General features: G+C 46.0%; 2 protein-coding genes across 2 annotated transcripts in view; one reads left to right on the top strand and one right to left on the bottom strand.

The window, feature by feature from the left end:
* Pik3r1 (phosphoinositide-3-kinase regulatory subunit 1) overlaps positions 1 to 17,113 on the bottom strand; it is an 82,614-nt gene extending 65,501 nt beyond the window's left edge. The window contains exons 1-2 of the mRNA XM_050160351.1: positions 16,966 to 17,113; positions 6,448 to 7,162 (exon numbers count right to left, since the gene is read on the bottom strand). Coding sequence (XP_050016308.1) covers positions 6,448 to 6,781 — 334 coding nt within the window. The 5' untranslated portion in view covers positions 6,782 to 7,162; positions 16,966 to 17,113. The remainder of the gene's footprint in view (positions 1 to 6,447; positions 7,163 to 16,965) is intronic.
* Positions 16,816 to 25,112, top strand: LOC126512559 (atherin-like). Its single transcript, XM_050160375.1, has 2 exons — positions 16,816 to 17,981; positions 24,958 to 25,112. Exon 1 carries the CDS (start codon positions 16,816 to 16,818, stop codon positions 17,752 to 17,754), a length of 939 nt encoding a protein of 312 aa, XP_050016332.1. The 3' UTR covers positions 17,755 to 17,981; positions 24,958 to 25,112.
* Positions 25,113 to 25,351: the final 239 nt, after the last annotated feature.

The following is a 25,351-nucleotide window of genomic DNA, read 5'->3' as shown; positions in this document are numbered from 1 at the left end:
TCCACACTGAACAGGTAAGGTCTGTGGCCCTTCTCACACTTTGCAAACACATACATACGTACACATCAAACCAAAAAATGCTAAGTCCAGAAATTTAAAATAGCACATGAAGGAATACAGTAGTTCCAAGACCCTTGATGGGCACCTAAATACACAAATTGTACCAACCTCTCTGTTTATACCATTTTCTCCCTAGACATACACACCTATAAGAGTAGAATGCATAAATAACTAATAAAAAACTACAGTAATCATAGCAATATACTGCATTAAAAAGTCAGATATGGTCACTGCCCCTTTCTCACTCAAAATGTCTAGTTGTATAGTAATGTTGTCTGCTCCCAGTTGACCTCAGGTAGCCGAGAAGCAAAACCAGGGCTTAGAGGGACCTATTGCATTTCACTTAAGGAAAAAAAAAAAAAAAAACGTGGGGCCTGGAGAAATGACTCAGTGGTTAAGAGCAGGTGTGCTCTTTCAGAGGACAGGAGCTTGATCGCCAGGATCCACGTCAGGCAGTTCACAACAATCTGTAACTCTACCTCCAGGGAAATTCAAGGTCACCAACACTTGCCCACATAAATACATACATAATGATAAAAACAGAGACAAGTCTGCTAAGGACGAACCTAAGCTGCCTGTCTTAGCTGTTGATTCTGAAGGGTACGGGTCCAGTTATCCAGGCATGTAACTTTACTGCTACCTCGGCTCTGCTCCAGCCTGACCCTGTGAGTAATAGCCATGGAAGGAGGTGTGTCCTTCCTCTAGGCTGGGAATGCCCAGGGCATCCTTGACTCAGCTGCTCTTTACTCTGCCTGTCAGTTCCTAACTAGTGTGTCAGAGAGGGACTGAGGCCTCCTGGGAAAGGGGGGAAAGGAGAGTACTTCTGTTCTTCTGGTTTTCCTTTACAAAGGGGTATAAATATGCCTCTCCTTCCTTGCAATCATTTCCGGGGGAGGAGGCGAGGGGAGAGGGTTGGGGGGAGGGGTGATCACATTTGAAGTTAACAGGAAAATTTTTCAGGAAAAATATTTTAACAAGTCAAGAATATTAATTGTTAATTATGTGTTTATATTCTCAAGGAAGGAAGGGCTAGATCATAATATGTAATAATTTGTAAGTAGTAAATTCTGTGATCACCAAAGAAGTGGTTAGGGTCATCTCACTTTATCAAAATTAAGAATTACATTTGTAATCAGGAATGATGATAGATGTTTTAATCATAGCACTCCAAAGACAGATGAAGGCAGATTTCTATGACTTCAAAGCCAGCCTGGTCTATATAGTGAGTTCCAGGCAAGTCAGTTACATGATGAGACCTTAGCTCAAAAAAAAAAAAAACAAAAAACAAAAACAAAAACAGATATGGGCTAGGTACGTAGTACTCGCCTAGCATGCATCAAGTCCTGGGTTTGATACTCAGTACTATCCTCATGACCAGTAAAATGACAACAACAATCAAAATAAACATTTGTGATTAATCAATTACACTGACCATCTTTCAAGAAGTATATTCTGTTTCCTAGGAAAACATAGAAGGCAAACATTTAAGCTTTTTCTGGCTATTCAGAAGCAGAGAAGATGGGAGGCTCAAGGGCCCTCTCATCAGAGGTCCTGTACCTTGTCCTGCTTTCTCTGCAGAATATCACAGATACAGAACGCAGAACAAGGGAGGGACCACCACCCAAAGTCGGATGCCCGAGACAGTCCTCCAGCTTCCTGGTGATGCCATACTTGAGAGGAGGAAAGAAGGTGGACAAAGTTAAGAAAAGGAGAAAAAAGACCTGTTCTGAAACGGGCCTTCCTGTCTGATATCACCGGCAAAGAATCGTGCATTCAGGACATGGCACCACACCAAGGTGTGTAATCTGGGATCAGGTCTCTCCTTTCTATGACCTCTGGGTGGTGCAGAGTTGACTTATGTGATTTATTGCAGCCTTGCTTTCGAACAAGGAGGAACAGGCATGGAGGGACACTCAGAGGCCCGGGTGTGAAAAACATAAAGAAAACATGCCCGGGGATCCGTGAAAACAGAACGCAGGCTCTGCTCTTTTCGTATTTAGAAAGGATTTTGATCAAAATGTCAAACAGTTCAAGCCCATGTCTGCTTTTTGTTTTATATATGAAGCCAGCTAGGGCCTGCTGTCAGGAGACCTCAGGGTCATGGGTGCACGGGGCATGCCTGAGGTTTATGTAAACTCGGGTGCCCAAGGGGCCCCTCAAGTTGGCAGATTTTACGGATTTACACAAACTGTCTCGGCCAGAAGCTCACAAGATGAAGTATCCAGCCAATGCCTGCCATCACCTGGAGGACTGCAAAGTATGTGTTCAAGTTGCTAAACAGCGCGGCAGACAATTTCCGCACGAGAAGAATGTGCTTGTATTTCCCATCCCTAAATCCTCACCTACGATTGACTCACTTCCTTGTACTGGAGAGGAAACATGAGTCCCCAACAGCGTCAGCTTGCGTGTCAGACAGAATGCCTTTACCCAATAGCTCAGGCAGAGGGGCCAGATCGCTGCTGTGTGCCTCCGTGTGAAGCATACAGGTTACATACATACAAACAAACAAGCAAACCAGTACAAAGGTCGCCCCTATAGAACCTCAAGTGGGGCGCTAGGTTACAGGAAGGTGGAATAAAACATGAACCTCATAGTGATAAGTGCAACCCTCATGCAAAGAAAGAGCCATAAAGGGGGAGGGCGCTGCAAATAATACAAAATCTGTGCCCCACCCAGGTCACCCGCTGATAAGACACACCTTCTGTTCCCTATCAGCGTCACCCACTTTTCCAGAGGCAGAACGATCTGTCCCAAGGGCTGGGGCAGAAGATAAGCCTTCTGAGGCACAACAGGCAGTGCTGTAGGTCAAAGCGGCAGGGTACCTGGGAGGTGAGGCCAGAAGCAGGCTGAGCTATCCGGCCTGTGCACCTACACATGACACACGTACATATGTTGTAGCTGATGGATCAGGCCCCAGCATGGGGTTTCATCGCTGGACGAGACCCTAGTGCACTGTGTTGCACAGCCGGCTCACAGGGGACCAGGACCACTGTGAAAGAGCAGAGGGGCAGGGGCAGCAGGGCCAGCTTCGGTGAGAAGCGGAGGGGGTCAGCAGATGAGCGATCTAGGAAAGACTGCTGGAGCTGAGAGGGCAGCACAGCCAGGAGGGAATGGGCGTGGAAAACGTCTTCATTTCGTCTGCTGCTTTGCTTTCTAGCACAAACTAGGAACCCCACCTGTGTTTACTGAATGAATGTGATGCCCTCAGTCCAAGACGGTTCGAGAAATAAACTCATTCATTGCACAGGCCAGGGTGTTCCAAACAACCGTGTGCAAAACGTTTTGGCAGAAGGGACACGTTTCCTGAGAGGAGCTCCTCGCTCAGATGTTCATCTAGGCTGTGTTTTGTTGTTGACGTTTACAGAGTATTTACTTTGTACCTGGCACTCAGTAGCTTAGCTACATACCTGGGCCTGCTTGTCCTCACGAAAATACCTGCTTCTTCAACCCCACAACTAAATGTCCGTCTTCTTTGGAAATGCGTGCACTACAAGGCAAGAGAAAGGTGGATTCTACGGCATAGGGAGGAAGAACTCAAAAGGAGTCTACTTTGGGCCAGAGTTAAAGTCTTCGAAATGCAGATGGTAATCCAGGAGCAGTGGGTACACAACTGTAGTCCCAGGTGCTTGGGAGGTAGAGGGGGAGGATGACCGGAGCCTAGGAGTTCAGGACCTCCTCTCAAACATGAGGAAGAGAAAAGGGGATGCCCAGGGTTGTGGAGAATCAACAGGCCAAAAGAAACATGGATAAGATGCATACTGGTCCAAGCCTCCTCTGTTGACATCACCGCCCATCAACGGCATCTGGGGTCCAGGTGCCCAGAGGAGAGAACGATACCCAGTTCTTAGGCTTGAAGTGTGTGTGTGGGGGGGGTTATAGGTGAGAGAAAGAAAGCAGAGGATTCAAAAGAAGCCACATTAGATGGAGAGAGTCCACAGGAGAATGACAAGACTGAGGACGTCTGTTCTGTAAGAGGAAAAGTGAAAAGAGAAAGAACGCTTTTTTTTTTCTTGCCGTCACACGAGTTTCCGCTACCAAAGCTTTGGAAATGAATATTTCTTGGGCAAAAGAAAGCTGCAGCGGTACCAACCCGGGACTGCTGACCTCCCACGGCACATGAATCATATGTAAATGAGACTATGAGGCTAACGTTCCTAGAGTATCTGATGAACATTTAGTACAGTGCCCTCCTGGTGACCCCTTCCTTCCACTGTCTTCCCGACCTTCCAGTTATTCCGAATTTCTCACTTACGTTCAGGCCCATTCTTCCTAATATTTCCACACATATCATGACGGGCCTCTTCTTGTATCCTACTATAATTTTTCATTTTTCTCTCTTTCCACATATCGGAAAGAAAAATGAAAAGGCTGTTAAAAACCTCCGTGCTCACCAGAGAACGAACGCACGGTGAATAGCTCCACGCCTTACAGAAAAGAGGGTCATTTTTCCTGTCGGTCTCATCCCTCGACTGCATATGACAGTCGAATAAACTTATACGGGGCACGTTATCGAATATGTGTTTGTCTAGAAACTACTTTTCACAGAGTCTTCTCGTCAGTAATTATGACCTGGCACCCTCAGCTCCACCTCATGAGTCATCTCGAACTCAGCTGAGCTTTTTTGTTTATGGTTCTGCAGCCCTTTGTATTTGGGGTGCAACGAGGTCATTTTTCTTCTTAAATGAACCTACTTAACTGTTTCTAGCTTAATAAAAAAATAAGAAGTCAGGAGAGCAGAGAGAGCCCTAAGCGACTCAACACTGGCGGCTCTTCCAGAAGACTTGGGTGTAATTTCCCAACACCCACATGGTAGCTTGTGACATCACTGTAACTCCAGTTCCGGGGATCTGGCGCCCTCTATTGACTTCTGTGGGCACCTGCATGCCTGTGGTATGCATATACACACAGTCTCACTCTCACACACACACACACACACACACACACACACACACACACACACACACGGCATACAATGAAAGTAAGCAAATCTCCCAAACAACAATGGCAAAGAGAAGTCGGGTCAGAAAGCTGTTATTTGATAGAGAGAAAACCAAGGACTTGTAAACCTTCAGTCTGCTAAACCAAAATATGGGAGAAACACAGCACTTAGAAAACCGTCAGTGCCCCGAACAAATGCACAGTTCAAGACTTTCTGGTTTGATTGAAAAACCAAAAAGCTTTTTTTTTTTTTTTTAACTTGGTACAGTTTTAAAACCATAGTATAACATTCTCAGAACAAGTATCCCTTTGGAGTCCAATGCAGGAGGCCAAAAGAGCAGCCAGACCTTCGGGGATATCTCAAATCTGCCCTCTGGAACATTTTCCACCCTGTTGCCCAGTGCCTAAAGGCAGCTCTCACCCTGAAATCTGCCTCTTTCTTCTCCTGCGCTCCTTCACCTGATTCGAAACCCTTCCAGAAGCCTCCTGTGCAGGCCCCGTGCAGCTCTGCTCAGTATGGAACCACAGCTCAGCAGCTTCACCTGTCTAACGAACCTGGTTATTCCTTTCGGAGTCTCTGGGGGTGGGGAGAAAGACTACGCCACCCCTGCCACCTCCTCCCCTCCAAAAGGGGCCCGAGATTTACTAGTGAGAAACAGTATCTAACAAAACTGACAGCACCAAAGCTGAACGTGAAGCTCATCTCAGTGAGAAACTGAAAATATATATATATAAAAAAAGAAAAGAAAATCTACCCAGGAACAGCTGTGTCCAAGCCCAAGGCCAGGCCATCTCCAGCACATGGATTTTGAATGGAGGTAGCCTCCATTTAAAAGAAGTACCCAGTGAGCCTGAGTTTCTCCTCGCTGGAGCCAAGCAGATGACTGGCAATACTGCCACAGTGGCACGGCCCTTGTGGGAACAGAAGCCCCTTTCCTTTTATGCTAACCCCAAGCCTCGAGAGGAAACCCAGGGGCAGATTCTAGGTTAGAAAAACAATGGTTTCTTCTCTGCTGAGTTCTGTGGTCACTACAAGACTCGACATTTTTCCATGCAAACCACATTAATATTAAATATGCTTATACTAGACTTACCCTTTGCTTTCCCAAAGCAATAACAGCCATAAGAATAGGAGGCCTGCGTTAAGTCAATGGCCACTATAATAATAGTGTTTAATGGTACTCACTAAACAGGCTCTCAGACACCATCTCCCAATTTATACAAGCTCCCAACCACACAAAAGCAAACTTCTAAGCCATGTCATGGTCGCCCAAACTTTTATATACTATATCAGTTCATGTCAAACTGCCAAGATGACTTCTACTCAGAGCTTAATGTCCCAGCTCAAATCTAAGATTTTACCAATTAAAAAATGTAAAAAAAAAAAAAAAAAAAAAACAAACCTAAAAACAAAAGGTTATTAAACAACTGCATACTCGTCATGCTGACCTGGTTGTTCCGTGTCTGCTTCAGTTTTTGAAGAACCCGGGGCGACAGGAAGAGGCCGAGGGGGACGGGGCTTGGGAGTGGGTGGTGAAATCCTTTTCCTTCCAATATATTCAACGTAAGTTCCCGGAAAGTCTCCCCTTTCCCCGGTGGTTTCATTGTAGCCGTTTAACCAGCCAATATCTTCAGGCCGAGCTTCCTGGCCATCACTGAATCCAAGAGCCAATAAGGAGCCTTTATTCACGGTCAGTATGTCCCCCAAGTGCAGGTCGATGTCCTCCTCTCTCTCCTTCTTGTAGTCATACAGCGCTCGGTACTGATACCCTTCGGCGCTCATGTCTGCAGCTCTGTCACCGGGCAACAGAGGAGTCGGCTCGTACACCGCAGTCTTGAGTTTACGTTTTGAGGGGAAGCGAGTTCACAGAATGGGCTAAAATCCCTAACGGGTGGCCAGCCGAGGACGAAGGACCGCTATCCAAAGGCTTAAGAGAGCTGACTGGCCGTCCGGCTGTCCATCTGTCCTCCATCAATGGTGTGACTGAAGACAAGGCTTTACTCCCTCGGCATGCCGCAGTCCGCCCTGGTGTCCTTCTCAGCGGCCTGTCAACACCTCGACTCCAGGCTGACTCTCGCAGCGAGGCCCGATCCTTTCTGACGTTCTTGTCACACTGTCCATCTGTCGTCTGATTTTACTGCCACACTCCCCTCTCAGCTTCACCTAGCAAAGCAGAAACCAGGCTTATGAATGAACATCACACTTTGCCATCTGTGGGGATTTGAATTTCTACTTCCATTCAACAAGTACTTAATCACTCTGGCAGGCTACATACACGGGCCAGTGTGCGACTGCTTGACACAGTATACACCACCAAGATTAGCAAGACAGGCCCTGCCTTCTAAGAACACTGGGCGGGACAGGAGATGGAGCCCTAGCGCTTGGCAATGTTCTGGAGATAAGACCAGTACACAAGGAACCAAAACAGTAGGTAAATGTCATGATAGATGCTGACACAAAACGCCATGGGGTTCGAGAGAGAGAGAGAGACCACACTGCAGGAATCTGCAGCCAGAATGGAATGCGAGGCATGCTCCTGGCTACAGACAGACCAAGCAAATGTCATAGTACAGAAAGACGCAAAGGCAGTCTCATCCATCAGAAGACAAAGCGGGAACAGTGAACCTGGGTTGGAAAGGCAATCGGGCCATGCACACAGACAGCCAGCGTAAGTCAGTCCTCGACAGTGCACACTGCACAGCGATTCGGGGAAGCTGTCACAGGACGAAGGAATCCCAGTCTGGCCTCGATGCCCAGGAGGGACCGGCACAGGGAAAGAATGGAAGAGAGGGTTGCTGAGAAAGGGAGGACAGAGACAGAGACAGAGAGGAGGCAGCGGGCCTGTAAAGGCATAGACTGAAGTGGTACACAGTATTGGGGGGGGGGGGATGTGTGGAAGGTGGACAAGGCTCACTGGCAGAAGCAAGGGGGCAAGCGCTTGACCCTGGGCTGCTGAGAATTAATTCTGTACCAATATTAGGCAAAGGAGAGCCAAGAGACCTGCTAGGCTCATGGGATAGAGACAGCCACAGCAGAAGTACTAGTGACCAGCCGAAAACTCCGGCTGAAATCAGGAGGACACCGGAGGCATTGTAAGCAGAGCTGATTTCAGTGGGGCAGGAACCATCACTGACTTTCTTGGATGCCAGATTGCAGGCCCATAGTGAGGATACCGCTAGATCTTAAGGAGTTAAGATAGGAAAGGAAGTAGCCATGCCGCCGCTGCTGCTGCTGCTGCTGCTGCTGCCGCTGCCGCTGCTGCGGAAGTACTATGTAAAGCAGGCTTGGCGGAGGAGGCCAGAGTAATGACAAACATTGTCTTTCAGTTGCCAAGCATATGGGGGCAGAGCAATCCCGGAGAGCTTTAGTCATCCTGGATGGCTAGTAGGACAGCAGGCACTGTAGATCCACGCTGCACCCCATGTACTGATCAAGGCTACCTTTACTGCAGAGACTAAATTCAAGCTAAAGGTTTCAGTTCAGCCACCTGTACAAAAAAGTGATACAAACACAGCCACACGGGCCTGTGTCCCATCAAGGAGACTTTCCTAAGTTTAGGAGAGAGAAACACTTTAGCAGTTGAGTGTTACAGTCACTCCTCAGTGCCGGCGTCTTAAGGAGCAAAATCTAATCACAGATTAATTGTTGTGTTGGCATTCAGAAGTGTAAAGCATTCAACTTCACATGGCTAAAGCCTCTTAGCTTTATACAACAACGCTCTAAGGAGGGCTGCATATTAAAAGGAAGTGAAAACAAACACTGGAAATCTTTGTGTAGCGAGAATATTAATTTGGGATAGTGCTCTACTTTGCATTTCAGGCATCAGAGGGGGTAAAAATTAATGCGGCCAGTGGAGCGTATAAAGAAAATAAGCTAGATTACGTTTGAAGAAAACCTCTCCTTCTGAAAGATCCAGAATCAAATTAAATATTCATTGCATAAATTCACACAAAAATGTAGAACTAGCAAATCTCATTTTTTTTGTACTAATGTGCTCTGTACAAAAGAGACACAGAACTCCAAAGAACATGAATATTTACATATCCCTAAAAGCTTGGAAACCAGGCAATATGCCTAAGAATAATTTAATTCCTTCAAATCTGCCCTGAAATTTTTGTTAGCTTTTCCTGGCAATGTATGTCTTTTAGTGGGGGAGGGGAAAGTCCTAAGTCAGTAGCCAGGGCTGATCTTTCTGCCAGCTGGTGCCTTGCACTTCCTCAATTGCAACCACCCAGAGGACCAGCTTGGTGGGCTTCTCAGTAGAACAGGAAATGCAATGCCTCCAGCCCCCGTGAAACAAGCCCCTAGCACACAACACAATGATGCAGTTAGGCACGTTCCACACCAGCAACTTAGAAACTGCTCCCTGCCTTTTCAGGGCTTTCTGACCCTGAGAGCCTCTTGATTGTGCCTGGGGCTAAGTCCACAGAAGGGGGCGAGACTCTGGGAGGAGTCTGATAACTGTTGAAGGCTAGATTCTCGAGAAGCAATCCCCACCTTGCATGCCAAGGCCTCTAAGCTTGGGCCAATGCTCTCTCCCTGCCGCTGGCTGGTGAGAGAATCTTAAAAGCTCTGCAGAACCCCGGATTTGACTCTGATCCAGAAACCCCAGATCTCTTAGGGCTCGCAGATTGCAAGTTGAACATGACTCTGGGACAGCAAGTAGAACAAGGCCAGGATGATCAATGCAGACGGTTAAGGTTGGGTGTCAGGGAAGCAGTCTAGAAGCAATGTTGTAAAAAGAGGGTGAGCATACAAGTCATTCACTTGGGTGGGGACCTGGTCCTGTGGTGACAAGGTTCAGCGAGACCTTGGCCCGGCAGAGAAGGCAAGCAGCCCTCTCTGACTGCACTTGGTACACTTCTTGGGCCTGCCATACCCATTTAAATGAGGCAGTGTTATCACAACTGGCATCACGTGATATCTACTGCCAGCTGTGCCTCCATTAACCCCTTCCATCCCCACAGTAACCAAGGTACTCTAGATATTCTTACTTGACAATTGGGGAAGTTTAGCGTCTCGGGCGTGATTGCACTCGGCACCAGATGCAGAACCTAACTACAGATCCAGTCCACGTGTGGAAGCCCCGATTTGAAGACCACCACAACTTATTCCCACCTCAGCTATGCCAATGTCCTCCAACACGACTCCATTAAAAGACATCCTTGCCTAGGAAGTCCATAAACTAGGGAATAAAAGAATCCTGAGCCCATCACTGCTGGACGACCGCCCACTTCTGGAAACCTGCCCTTCTCTGTCCTGCAAAGGAAGCTCCTGCCACCTGTATTCCTCCTGGCCTGTCTGCCCTGTGCTACTCTCCTGGGCCTCTTACTGCACAGTTTCTAAAACCTTGGCTCCTCCCTGGGGAGATAAGCAAAGCCTCAACTCAGAGTCACAAGGGCTGGCAAGCTCTCCCTTGCTTTGTCCCCAGGACTGCAGCACCTAGCAGCCTGAAGCATGGGGAGTGCCCGTGTCGCCCGCCTGAGATCAATTTGGAGTTTGGACCTCACAGCTATTTCCCACTTTCACTGAATTCTGCCTCCCACTCTCTTCGACTACAAACACCTGCCCAGTGAGCTCTTCCCACCTTGATTCACTCTGTATGTGGACCACAGTCACTGTCAACAAAGTAGTACTTTCAGATACCCAGGCAAGTTTATGCTGTAAACTGTAAGCTAGGCTAGGATATTGTATCCCCCCCAAAGGAGCATAAAGGAATTCTGTAAGAAACTGAAAAGTAACTTATTCTTATACAAGATCATATGCAACTGCCTTATGGGAATTATTATTATTATTATTATTATTTTGCTCCAGTCTCTCAATCCTTTCATAGCTGTCTACAGTCTCACTCACTAGAAGTAAATTTTCTTTCTCTGCTAACACACTGAGCAATTTTTATTTTATTTGCCCAAATAAAATTGTTTCTAAGGCTTGACAATTACAAATCGGTGACTGCTCAATGTACAATGGCTTAAAAATTATTTATTTATTTATTTATGTATTTTTAGTTTAACCTTCTAATCTGCAGGCACAATGAGAAAGAACCAAACACTCTGAACAGCCCTCTGGTTTTGTTGCGTTATTATATTCCCCTTTTACAAAGGACAGGATTTGGGAAACCGAGTGGGGAGGCAGAAATAATGGACCTCCTCAAACTGCATTTAAAATTAAAAACAAACAAAAAGACAAGGCGATATCTACTTATACATCACTATTCTGTGATGAAATTAGCAGCGTGACACTGGGTGGCAGCACCAAAAGGCTCTATAGCCAAGACAAGGTGGGTAGCCTGCACCTCCATGTGCAACCTCCCCCCTTAGTGTGACAGAGCTCAGAGTCTATAATAAACGTCCCACCTCAACTTACAGTCTTTTGAGCAACAAGAACTGTTACTTGAAAATATGTCTACCTTTCAAAATTCTTGAAGTTATTAACTATTAAACTGACCTAGGAGTCTATGAAAGACCATGAGTCTACATATAAAGTGATGGGATTGAATAGCTTCAATTAAAATAGGATGAAAAAGATGGGCTCAATGTAAGCCCAGTGTTACAGCATCTGATATCTTCATTCCTTTGGAAAGCAATGAGCTAGGCAGAATGCACTGCCTGCTGCCCCACTCCAGGCTGGGTAGCTAATGTGGGTAGGTAGGGTGTGTAATTCCTGCCTGCAAGCCCTTTAGGGGCAGAGAGTACATATCCAGGTAACACAGTAAAGAGACAGGCTGCAAAGTGGTTACAGCACTAGGTGTCCCTGAGCACACCAAGAAGAGAGGGTTCCTCTGGCCCACTCACAGCAGTCCTTCTAAGACTAAGAGGGTCAGGATGGAGAGAGGGGTAACACGAAGGGCCATGTGACCAAGAAGGGGGATCCTTCCACCAAGAAGAAGATATGAGACCAATATGCCTGGTTCCTTGCACCACCACAGTAGAGAGGGATTGAAATGATGGCCCTGGGAGGAATGACCAAAGGGAGATGCCCTAAAGTACTTCTTCTTGTGAAACACACAAGAAAGAAAGAAAGAAAGAAAGAAAGAAAGAAAGAAAGAAAGAAAGAAAGGAAGGAAGGAAGGAAGGAAGGAAGGAAGGAAGGAAGGAAGGAAGGAAGGAAAGAAGGAAGGAAGGAAGGAAGGAAGGGAGAGAGAGAGATAAAAATTAAAAAAGAAAGGAAGGAGAGAGAGAGAGAGAACAATAAGAGTCCTTAAAATTCATGGCAGGAAGGGTGAATTCTGCCCTGTAGCTAACAGGGGCTGTCCTGATCCCTGCCTAGATAGGTAGCTATTGGCAAGTCCTAGAACCCTCCCTCCATCATTTCGTCACCTGTGCGGCCTTGGAAGAAGTAGGCCTATCCCTCACTAGGTCATTATGAGGATTAAAGGCAATTACACTCACAAAGCACGTAGCACCATGCTTCTCGGTACAAGCTTTATATAATTATCCCTGACTCGGGGCTCGCTGTGTGCCAGGCACAGTGCTGGGAGCCTTGCATGGTTTAATTTTCAGCCCCATTTTGCAGATGGGAAAACAAGGCGAGTGAAATAGCGTGCCTGAAGTGACAGTCAACTGTAGTGGTGGCACTCTTGCAGACTGCTCTCAGGAACGACAGGACTGCTAGCAACATCAGCATTGAACGTCACTGCCTTTTACACAATGCAGATTTAAAACAGAAACAGACAGGTGCCAGGAATTTTCTCTTGCGCTGCCTTTCAATGCTGCAAGCAGTTCTAAAAGAAGCCCGAAGCTACCTAAAATAAAACCCTGCTGTAAATAGAGTCAGATAGAGCCTGCCTGTGGACTTAGCCCAAGTAATTCTCTCTCCAGACCCAAGGTGGAAAGCAGCTGAGTAGAGGTCAGAGGGGTGTTACGTGGGAGGGAGGGTGACAGGAGCCTGCTTGGTGACAGGGCACGAGGTGGGAGTCATGACACTGTCCTCTAATTGGGTTTCATGGCTGCTCCCTAGACTGCCCTCAGAAAGGAAAATCTGAGCACGCTAACGCAATGCTCAGGAGAATGAGGGCAGCTGGGTCCTCGTGGGACGAGCCCAGTCCTCAGGGCCACAGAGGCATTCCAGGAGGAAGGCAAGGGGCAAAGGCTGAACCGCCCGGCAAGGCATCTGACTTCTACCAACTCACAACGGCCATTGGCGGAGCCTCCTGACCTTCTGCCAGGTTCCTATGGCTTCAGTTCTCTCCCAGGCGATCATTAACCTGAGGACTATTTTGACTACAGGTGCTGATGGCTATACATTTGATTGACTTTAAGGAAAACAATGGCGGCAGAACAAAATCTCCGGAGATGTTTTTACAGGCCCTTTTTATTTCTGCAGTTAAGGTTGTAGTACACTCACCCCACATTTCACCAGAAGGTAGTGGGGTGGGGGGTGAGAGAAAGCATAATCCAAACAGACTAGCTGTACGTAATTACACAGTCTACTTTCCAGTTCATTTGGCCTTAGTGTACAAGAAATAGTCTTTAATTGCCACTACTTCAGGCACGTGATTTCAGTAAGAGTGCTGGCAAAACCATGACCAAAAAAAAAAAAAAAAATCACATTAGGGAGGACACAAACGAGGCTTTAAAAAACACAATAAATAATGAGAACTTTAAAAGTCAATCACAACGGAGGTTTCAAGAAGGAAAAATGATACAATTTACATTGTCTAATTTTAAAGTAAAAACAAAACTGACAGTTGGGTTTGGTGGCACAAGCCTATAACCAACCCTAGGGCTTGGGAGGTAGAGGTAAAAGGCTCAAGAGTTCTAAGTCAACTTCTGCTACAAGTAGAGAGAGTTCAAGGCCAGTCTGGACAACTTGCGACACTGCCTCCAAAATAATGAAGGTACCTACACACACACACACACACACACACACACACACCTGATAATCCCTTCCACTGACAGGTGACTTTCTAGTTTTCAAAGCTTCACCAGCTGCCTCATTCCTGCTTTTGCTAGCAAAACCCTGCACCATGCAAGGGGCTCTGGGCTGTAGCCAACCCAATACACATAATGGCCTGACAGGGGCTAAGTTCTTCTTATTCATGAGACAGTCAAAAGTAAAAGCTCACTCAAACGTTAGCTCAGCTGGCTATAGTCAATTAGACCATAAACCTCCTCCCTATTCCCCCGCCAGTTGGATCATTCACTATCTATCCAATAAAACACATTTTGCAAATCAAAAATGCAAACACAATAAAAGCTGGACCAGAATTGTTTCTGTTTTAACAAGTATGTGGACAATTTTTCAAAGTGAATGCTTTTTACAACACTCCCCTGAACTACTTAGGAGAAAGGGCGGCAGAAAGGAAATTTCAATCAACACTATAACCTTAAAGCTCATGGTGTTCGTGGCAAAAGTTTAAAGGAACAGCCAACACTTTTAAGGATACAAAGTTTGTGAGTTGCATAGACTTGTACTTAAGATTCAAAGCCTTCTGAGAAATTTAGGTGACAGGGGAAAGGGGACAAGAAAGGGTAATGAGGGAGTAAGTAGGACCAAAATGTGTAACATGCATGTATAAAAATGTTCCAAAAAGTTGCCAGGTAGTAGTGGTACATTGCCTTTAATCCCAGCACTTGGAAGGCAGAGGCAGGTGGATCTCTGTACATTCAAGACCAGTCTAGTCTACAGAGCTAGCTCCAAGACAGCTAGGGCTTTGCACGAAAAAAACATGTCCCAAAAAACCAAAAAGGGGGAAAAAAAAAAAGAAAGAAAGAAAGAAAGAAAGAAAGAAAGAAAAAAGTTCCAAAAAATTAATATGCACTAACAAAAATTTTTTTAAAAAAAGCAATTCATCAGCTTAGGTGTAATTAACATTTTCAAAAGATACATGCATAAACCCACCAACAGCAGTCAAAATACATATTCCTGTAACATGTTCTATTGCTCTCTCCTCAAACCAACTTCATTAAAAAAAAAAAAAGAAGAAAAAAGCACATTGGATCAGTGGGCAGTGAGATACTTTTTTACATGGCTACAGTGCATCACAGATGTGAAAAAGCAGAGTGCTATCATAAAAAATGCAAATAAAACAGCAGATAACAATGTGCACATGGCAGAGTTCTGTTATGCAACTAAGGAACAAGTCCCAGGGCAAGATGAAAGTTAAAAGCAAACTCTCCCACAGCAGTCTGAGAGCCAGGATCAGCTAAGTCCAACTTTCTTCAAATCATAAAAACGGACAGATTGCTATGGAAGAGAAGTGTGGCCTGCAACAGGCGCACAGGGGAAGGCGGCTGGTGGTGGCATTGCAGGGAACTTCTGCAAAGCCAGGAGCTTTCCCCCACTCGCCTTTCCTATTTCAACCTGACTTTGAACCAGGAGCGGTGCAAGAAGAATCAGGATCATTTTCTTTGTACTAGGCAAAAATAGTTGTTTTCCAAATTTTAAACAACTTGCGTGCTTAAGAAAACGACTTGCTTACCATTGTTTTATCTCAAAAACAGTGAATGTAACTGGCAAAAAAAAAAAAAAAAAAAAACCTCCTGGGGTGCTGGTTCCTTGTTCAGTGACAAACGATGCAGGGACACCTCACCTGTGCAGAAGGCCCTGAAGTCCTAAAATGATTTCTACTTTAGAAACCATTAAGCTGCTAATCCGTGGCAGAAATAACCCCATCTGCCTACTACTCCAAGCTTTTTTTGCTCATAATTTACTTAAGGTGTCCAAAACACACTATGAGCTAACGAAATACTAAGAGAGGGCTCCCCAAGGAGTCTAGGTCAATCAGCTCTGTGAAGGCTCCTACCACCTAAAACTTGAAACTCGATCTCACTAAAAATGACAATCTCATGCAACATTCAAAACCCGGAACTGCTTTATCCTTTCCTACTTCGCACTGTCTGACAAAGGGGAAAGACAGGGAAAGAAAGGGGAGAAATTTTTAAGCCCTAAAACCATGAAACCCCTAAATAAAACCTAAACTCACACCAGTACAGAACCAGAGCCTGCAGCTCCTTCGAGAATTAACGGTGGAAGAGAGACCTTTCCGGTATTAGCAGTGCCAGGAGCAGAATTCCCCTGAATCCAGTGCCGGCACACAGCATTCAACATGCCACAGCCACTCTGCTCACACCCTTGCATTATTGTGCGCGAAAGCTGGTAACCAAAATGCATTTCTGTACATGCGTGCCTGGTCAGAGCGTTTCTATTCTCTTTGTCTCGTGATCTGCCGGGTAGTTTCTGCCTTTGGGAAGGAAGTGGCTTGCAGACAATTCCCCCTGATATTTTAGCCTAGGCTTGTACGCAGGGCCGGCCCTCCCGGGTCGGCAGCATATTGCTGGGCAGGTCCCTCCAGGATTGCCCCGCGTTAGGAAAAGCTGGATTTCCGGGCGGTGCCAGGATCCCACTCATTATGCCTCCAGCAACCTGCCCAAGCCCGGCGGGCGCCAGACGCCAAGCTAGAGCCCCAGCCACCGACCGCCCCGAGGCGCACTTCCCCCACCCCGGAAGAGGAGGGCGGCAAACTTCGGAGGGCGGGGGTTGGGGGCGAGCTCCGGGGACCACCGTGGCCCAGCTTGGCCGGAGACCCCGGCTGCAGCTGCCGGGCCTGGAGGGGACGTCACGCTATTGCAAAGACAGAGATCCAGGCGCTCTCCTCGCGCGCTCCCGGTTCCAGGAAGCTGCAGGGCAAAAGGGGACCCTCGGAAGCGTGAGGTGATGAAGGAGGAGGGGAGCCGGCGATAGCTGGCAACTCCAGGGACCGAATGCGCCCGGTAGCGAGTAAAGCCGGGTAACACCGAGGAAACGACAGCAGGAGGTGGTCGCGACCACGCAGGCTAGCCACTGGCCCGAGAAGGCTTTCCAGCGGCGGAGAGATGCTGGCGACTGGGGGCTGGCATCTGGGTCGCTTCCCCTCGAGTGGCTCCACAGCAGAAGCGGCTGCCGGTGACAGGAAGAGCAGCGGCCGAGCGTGTTCGCACTGCCTCCCCCTCCCGGGCACACGGGGACCCACCGCCGCCACCTACCTCCGGAGCGGCTCGCTTCCTTCCTCTGCCTGGCCTGGGCTTCGGCGGCCTCTCAAGCTCGCAGCTCACAGGCGCCTGCGATCCAACCGCGACCCGCCGGCGCTCCGCTGTCCAGGTTCTTTGGTTGCACAGCCGTCCTCGCCGTGGCCGCTGCTTCCTCCAACTCGGCTCCAGCTGCTCGCTACTCCTGGCCGTGCACCCTCGGCTCCAGCGCCTGGCGCCAGCCCCGCCCCGGACCCGCCCCACCGCCCCGCCCCCAAACACACACCAATCAGCGCCCGAGACCCCGCCCCCAGAACCCGAGCCGCGCCCTCCGCCTCTACCAGTCTCCGGGCGGGCGACCAGGGTCCGGCCGCACTCGGTGCCTACCGTCCCTACCCCCAATCCCCTCCCCCGCCGCCCTCGCCTCCGCCCCCGGCACGGGGACGTCCCAGGCGACCGGACGGCGGGCGGTCCCCGCTGCGGAGCTCTACTTCTGCGCGTTTGGGGCTGGTTCGTCTGCGGGGCGTCTCCCGGGCCCGACAGGGAGTGGAGGTGGGGACCCAGGGGAAGGTAGAAGATAAGTTCTGGCCTCCTGGAATCCGGCTTGCTACCTGCTCTCTTCGAGACCCTGCGCCTTTCGAACACACTAGAGTTTCAGAAGCAGTGGCTAGGGTCAGGAGGACGCAGATGCCAAGGCTCACCAAAGAAGGGAGGCCCTGTAATTCCTGGCCTCGCCAGCACAGCTTCCCTAGTGGTCAGAAAAACCGCGCCACCCGGCGTGGCACTCCTGGGGTGAAGGAGGGGTGAAAGGGTGAGCCTGAGCAAGGAGTGCCCGCAGCCTGCGGCCGCCTGCAAAACCCTGGCACCGCTGCCTCCGGGGCCAGGCGGGACCTAGGAGAAAAGAAGAGTTCTGCGAGGAGGGATCTCTGGCGGTCCTTGGACCCGCAGGCCCTAAGTAGGTCATTCAGATAGCCCACCGCCCTCTAATGCTTCTGACAGGCTGCAACTCAAATGAATGCTATGGTTTCTAAAATGTAAGTATGCAGATCCTTGGAGCATTAACAACACCTGAAGCTCCTAAAGAAAAAAGTGATGTTGGCTCAACCTTCCCATGATTCGAGAAGATGTCAGCCCGTGTTTTGTTCTCTGAAAATGTTCAGGAATTCTTGAACTTTTAAAAAATTTGCTCCCAGAATATGGCTTACTTTGCAGTTCAGGGTTCTGCAACCACCCACCCTTCTCTTCCTAAAGTTCCTTTTTGTGGCTCTTCTCCAATATTCTGGCAAGAATCCTACTTTTTCTTAACCAAGTACTTAGTCTTTTGTCAAATTCTAAATTTGATATTGTATTACTGCGAGTGTTGGAAGCAGAAGGGAAAAGATGAAATTCACAGCTTATTCTTAGCAAATGTAATCGCGTTTAAAGGTGACTCACATTCTAATAAATCAGAGATTTCCTTTGTACACTAATGTTTCTGTTACTCCTGGTGTCTGGTGAAGACAAAAGACAAAAAGCAGGCAGCTGCTCACATCGTATTTAAGAATCCACCTACCATGTGGGATGTGGTAACCGACACCTGCAATCCCAGCACTTTGAAGTTGTGGCCATGAGAGTGTGAAGTTCAAGTCAGCCTAGGCTTTGTAGAATCTCTCTAAATATTGATTATGTTCATTTGTATAGGGAGATCCATCTTAATTATGAGTAGCGTAATTACCCCCCAGGCAGGAGGTTCTGGACTGTCTGAGTGGAGAAAAGAAACTGAGCCCTATGCATGCACGCATTAGTTTTTGCTCTTTTCTCATTGAGAACATAATCGTGACCTGCTAATTCAAGTTCCTGCGGCTCCCTTGACTTACCCATGATGACAGACTATTTGGAACCGTGAGCTAAACCCTTTCTCCCTTAAGTTGCTTTGGTCGGGATATTTTTATCACAGCAATAAGAATCTAAGAAAGCAGGGAACCTTCTTTGTACTATGCCGACTGCAGAGCCTTCTGGTGAATGAGAATGATGTGTTTCCTGTGGTAGAAGTCCTTGGATCTAATCCAAACTAAGATGACTAAAATAATAAACACTCACAAATGTTTTCCTTGGGTTCACCTCTGAGGAGACTAAAACTATGAACTCTTCCAGCTATCTCATCCTTTTGCGCTCCCTAGAATCTTGTAAAGAGACCCCACCAGAGGAGTCTAGTCAGCCTGAAAACAGTATGTGATCCCTAATCACATATTTTCTTTTAGACAAGTCTTCAGCAATTTATTGTGCACTTATGCTTTCTTTGACTTTTTCCCATCATAGCTGAACACAACACAGAGTTTATGTTAGAGAGGGTCACATGGGAGGAAAATAAAGTTAGTTCTCCATGCACGGCACCAAATAACCTGTTTCATTTGTATCAAATTGGTAACTTCCCACACATCACTAGTATGTGTTGACTGAGGTTTCTGTCCCACCAGGTCCCACAGTTGTTCATTCCCAAAGAAACACACAGAGGTCTACATTAATTATAAACTGATTGGCCCATTCGCTCAGGCTTCTTACTAACTCTTATAACTTATATTAGCCCATAATTCTTGTCTGTGTTAGCCACGAGGCTTGGTATCTTTTTCGGCGAGGGAGTCACATCTTGCTTGCTCTGTGTCTGGCTTCTTCTGTGTCTGGGTGACAACTTCAGACTGCCTCTTTCTTGTTTTCAGGATTCTCCTGTTCTTCTTGTCCGACCTCTACTTCCTGCCTGGTAGTCTCTTCTATACTTCCTGCCTGGCTTCTGGCCAATCAGCGTTTATTTAAAATATAAGTAACAGGGTTACAGACCATTGTCCCACAGCAAGTATGGTATTTTATTTTCATTTCCCATAGGTTCTATGAAATAAAGGCAGTGACAATACAATATCAGTATTCATTCTTGGAGTGTGTGTGTGTCTATGCATACTCACATGTATATGTATGCATGTGCAGGTCCGTGTGTGTGGTTGACAATCACTCTCCACCTTACTTATGGAGGCAGGGTCTTTCATGTGAACCCAGAGCTCCTCATCAGATAGTCCAGTTAGCTAGTTTGCACCAAAGGTCGCTTGTCTCTACTTCCTGTGCATTGGGATTACAGCTGAGCCCCTATGCCCACCCAGTGTTGACTTGAATGCTGGGGATCCGAACTCGGGTATTTTCCTTTGCATGACAAGTTCCTAACCTCTGAGGCACAGCCTTAAACTTGTGTTTTCTAGTAACTTTCTCTTGAGTAAAATCTTATCTGTAAACACAAAATGTAACTGTTATAAAGCAAGACGCTGATATGATAAGGCGGGGGCCCATTGTGCGACTCGCCTGCCTTTCTTTTCTACAACACCTCCAGATACTTCAGTCAGAGCCATGCGCATCTCCTTGAAGCTTACTGGAAATTTAAATTCAGTGTCTTCACTAAGGCAAAAATGTCAGATTGGAGTGAGAAAAAAAAGCTGTTTAGGGAACTCCAGGTCATTTGATGCATGCACCCTGGGGTTTGAGAATGGTTGCCCTGGGGCTTAGGGGACATCCTGGAAACCACTCCAATAAAATGCTCATACGTCATATAGACACAGTGTTCTAGTTTGCTTTCTGTTGATGGGATAAAGACCAAAACCAAAAGGAACTTTAGGGGGAAAGGGCTAATTTTATGTTATATTCTACAGTCCATCCTGAAGGAAAGCCAAGGCAGGAGCTAAAGCAGAGGTCATGGAGGAACTGCTTGTAGCTTGTTCCTCACTGATCCAAGACCACCTTCCCAGGGGTGACATTACCTACAATGGTCTGGGTCCTTCCATATTAAGAGTTAATCAAGAAAATTTCTCCCAGACTTGCCTACTGGCCAATATAACCAAGGAATTGTCTCAGGTGAGATTCCCTTCTTCCCGAAAGACATGTCAAATCAACAGAAACAAAACAAGATCAAAGAAAGAAAGAGAAAGAAAGAAGGAAGGAAGGAAGGAAGGAAGGAAGGAAGGAAGGAAGGAAGAAAGAAAAAGAAAGAAAGAAAGAAAGAAAGAAAGAAAGAAAGAAAGAAAGAAAGAAAGAAAGAAAGAAAGACAGACAGACTAACCAGGACATACAGTTCAACTGGTACTGGTCAAATTGTTGGCATTGGCATTGGCTGGTGCCTAAAAATGTCAGAAGATGTGCAGCTCCCTCCACAAATACAGGAATATCACTTATAATACAAAGCAGCAAAGATGGTTTGGAAATCAGAGTCAACCAAGAACCTGCATTATAGAGGAAGAATTTGAGTGGACAAAGCAAACGGAGATGGTATCCTTCCTCAACAACAAAAAGTCAGTAGGATGCTGTTACTGGCTGACCATCTGTACTCCAGCCAGTGCATTAACTGTCATCTTAGAATATGCTTCCATCAGGATTGAAACCTGTATGTATTTTAGAGTCCCAAACACAAACTAAATGAATACAAATTTTCTGGAATCTAACTCAACATGAGGCCCACAGACTAGAAGCTTTGTCAGAACTAAGAGCATGTTAGAAAGACTGAATACGAGGTCCTATCCTAGACCTACTGGCTCACAACTGCAGTTAACAAGATGGCCAGGTGATACATATGCAGGCTAAATGACGTATCCAAGTGGCCCTCAATTTTGATCACGCTGCAAAATTGCCTAGAGAATTTACCAACATCCAAGATCTGCCCTGTATCCCCAAGATGGATTATGTAAAATGTCCAGAAGTAAGCCATGAGCATCAATTATTTTTAAGTATCTTCACATAACACTAAGGTGAAGCCAGCTTTTAGGAACTGCAGGTGGGAAAGGTATCTTCAGCAAGGTTGTCATGTGTCAAAACATCTGTTCTCATGAAGAGCAGCTGGTGCTGGAGGCTAGTTGAGAGTTGTTGCCTCGACTCTAAGTTCAGGTTTTCCACACCTTTTAGTTTGCAGAGAGACACTAAAAATCTGCATTTATGGGAAATATTCCAATTATTATGTGGTAGCAATTAAATCATTGTTTTGGATTTTTGTTTTTCTTTCTTAATGTGGGTTAAGCCAAGAATATGATTGTCACCACTTTGTGAATTTAAAATAAGTAAGGCGAAGGATGTTGAGGTGTTTCAGTGCTGATCTGAAGATGCACCCATCCCACATCTTCTGCTCCTCAATACCATGGAAATTGTCGGCACTTGATGACTCAGAGCTGGTGACTGGTGAGGACCATGGCTGATGGCCTTGGAATCAAACACTGTGGTCTTTTGCCCAGTACTTTTCTTTCCCTTTTTTCCTGCCTGATAGTTGAAAAGTACTTGGGGGTGAATCCAAGCTGCATGTTACTTAGCTTAATATCTTTTTATGAGTATCTAGGTTAAATACATACTATGAACTCTGAAAAAGGAAAAAAATTGACTAAGATGCTTAATATCAGAGTGAGAATTCAAGAAGCTAGCATTCCTATAATTCCCATCTAGGTGTAATGAGCTTATTAAAGCTATTACGTTTGAAGTTTTGAAAGAGGGAACCGCCCTCTGTATTCTAGAGAAAGACTAAGTGCATGGTTGCATGCTTACAAATCTCTGATAACGGCATATGCCCTGGGGACCCTTGTTTCTTGTAAGTGGATGGGAGTGCATGCGTGAGTGTGTATGTGATACTGGAAATGGAATTCAGGCTTCACGTATGCCAGTACTGTCATGCTAGATGACTGACTCTCTGGGTATGAAAGGGGAGTAATGAGGCACTTTAGTAGCACTTCAATTATGAGCATTTCAATTACATTTTGCCTAATATCTTCTCTTCAAACCATCTTCAACAAGAAGGTAAACTTTGAAGCAATAAGCTTGGCTGAGCAAATAAAATATAAAACAAGCAAAATTTATGCATTTCCTTATAAACCGCCCTGTAAGGGAGCACTCAGTAAGGGAGAGCGGTATGAAGGGCAGGACTTCCGACTCCCTGCTAAACTCCTGTATCTGTGACTGTTAAAACATTACAGCGTGGGTGATGTGCATGCAGCACACCTGAAAGGCAGATAAACCAGATCCAGACTTTCGGCCAGGTCAGTGGGGCCAACATACCACCAGTCTACATGTGTTGTAACCCATCAATGGTCATGGGGCATGTGGGAAGTTGTGTACAAGGAAAAGCAAGCTTTGACCTTACCGCTCACTATATACAAATTAACTTGAAATGGATCATCAGCTTAAATTTAACAGCTAAAGCAATACAACTTTTCAATGTTTTGGGTAGGCCTGGAAAAGCTTTCCAGAATATTAGGACGCAAAAATTTGAATTGGATGAAAAGAAAAGAAAATAATATGTTGGACATTATCAATGTTCAAAATATTTCTCCCCAAATTATACTACTATGAAAATTAAAAGCAAACTTGGTAAAAGTACATTTGAAAGTTTTACAACTGAATAATAAAAATTATGGTTTTGAAAAGTGGTCGAAAGGTTTCAAACAAAATTTCAACAAAAAAAATATATGGATGAAAAACCAATTCACACATAAAAACCCATGGGGAAGTACAAATGAAACCCACAAATGTCCATCAGACACTTATACATCATGTTCACAGGAACTGTGAACAATATTCAGCCATATTCAACAATTGCCCAAAGCTGGGAACCATCCAAATGTCCGTCATCACATGAGTGGATAAATACCTCCATGTAACACAGGAAGCATTTGCTTATGTGCGTATACATAAGAGAAAATATTTTTGGTGAACTTGCTGGACACAGATGAACTTTTTAAAACATCATGCCTAGTGAGAGAAAAACCACGCGGAAATATCATTCTATTGACATGAGATATCTAGAATAGGCAAATTCGTCGAGAGAAAGGGAGGTTTCAGAGTAGCAAGGCAGGAAGGGCTTAATTTGAAGCAAACTGGGGATGGCTGCATGATGCTGTGAACATAACTCTTCCTACTGCACTACAGGTTTATAACAGACATTAAAGCCATTTCAATGCAACAACATTTTTAAAAATTAAACAAAAAAATTTATTTGAGAAATGTTATTTTGCATTCTCTAAGCTCTCAATAAATGGCTGTCAGATTAAAAAAAGAATGTACGATGAAATAACATAGTTATACCTGGTCTACTGAGAACTAAAATTCCAGTGGTTGGCCATGCCAAGTCATGGCAAGGACACGGGACAAGTGTGGTTCCTTTACACTGGCAGAGGCGGTATGGACTGGGACAGTCAAGAAAACAGCTAAGCAGTTAAGTGTATATCTACCATAAGATCAAGCTGCCCCTCTCCTACGTGTTCGGTCCAGAGAAATGAAAGTCCAGGCCCACCAGAAGACTGTGAATGTTCACACGCGTGTTGTTTGCACGGCCACCAGCAATGAACAGGAGAAGGAGTAAGCAAGTTCTGGTGTTTGCTCATTGGGGGATCCTGCTTTTCAGTAGTATCCGAAGGTGCAGAAGCAAAAGAACTAAGGAGTCAACTGCTGGTAGGAAAAACAGGGGTCAATTTCAAATTACAAATGAAGAGAGAGAGAGAGAGAGAGAGAGAGAGAGAGAGAGAGAGAGAGAGAGAGAGAGTCCAAAATAAATGGTCTAAAAGGGCTTGTTAAATGCACTTAAAATGTTAGAGGATGCGAATTGCTCTGTGATTAATGATTGATTGCTGCTCTGCTGGGTTGATGTAGGCGTGGAGAGATGGAGTGTCTAAGCAAAGGCATGCAGAAATTTTGGGGGCATGATGACTCTGCTCATTGTCTTTATGATGCTGATGGATTCTTGGCCTCAGGTGTCTGTTAAAACTCCCTAAATTTTACACATCAAGTCTGTGCAGTTCATTGTGCCAATTATGCCATACTAAAGACATAAGAAAAAAACAGGATAGCTTTTTTTTTCCCCTCCCTGGCGTTCTAAGTTCTGCCAGGATTTGCAATGATTTATTAATTTTGCTGAGAACAATGGGAGTTTTCTAGTGTCTTCCATAAAGCTGTTGCAATAAATATTCAAGTCTACAAAGTACATGCCATTACTGATGTTGTCTTTGATACGATTTTCTCCTTTAGTACACAGCCTGCATAGCAACCTGAAAACCTCCTCGTTCACCGTAATCCCTTCCTGAGTCTAGGGAAACTTGGATGCAGGATGATTCGCTGCAAGATTGCTATTTCTCCGGCTGCTGTTTTGGAAAGGGGGTCTCACTGTGTAGCCCAGGCTGGCCTGAGACTAGCTGCCCAGCTGTCTCGGGCTCCCAAGGGATGGAATTACAGGTACGCCCTGTCCTGGCTGGATGGAAATGTTCTTGCTAATGGGTAAATGTGGTGGAGACTATTGCTGAATATTTCATCCTGACTATTAAAAAAAAAAAAAAAATCCCTGTTCAAATCTCCTAGGTGCCTGGTGGAGTGTGCCCGGGACCATGTTCTGGGGATTGTCTGATGAAGAGGAACATGTCAGTTA

This window comes from Alexandromys fortis, unplaced genomic scaffold (assembly GCF_014885135.2).
Source record: "Alexandromys fortis isolate MF-2015 unplaced genomic scaffold, M_Fortis_MF-2015_v1.1 scaffold_76, whole genome shotgun sequence".
Lineage (NCBI taxonomy): Eukaryota > Metazoa > Chordata > Mammalia > Rodentia > Cricetidae > Alexandromys > Alexandromys fortis.
Note: the sequence above shows the minus strand (reverse complement) of the source record. Positions and strands in the feature narration are given on the sequence as shown.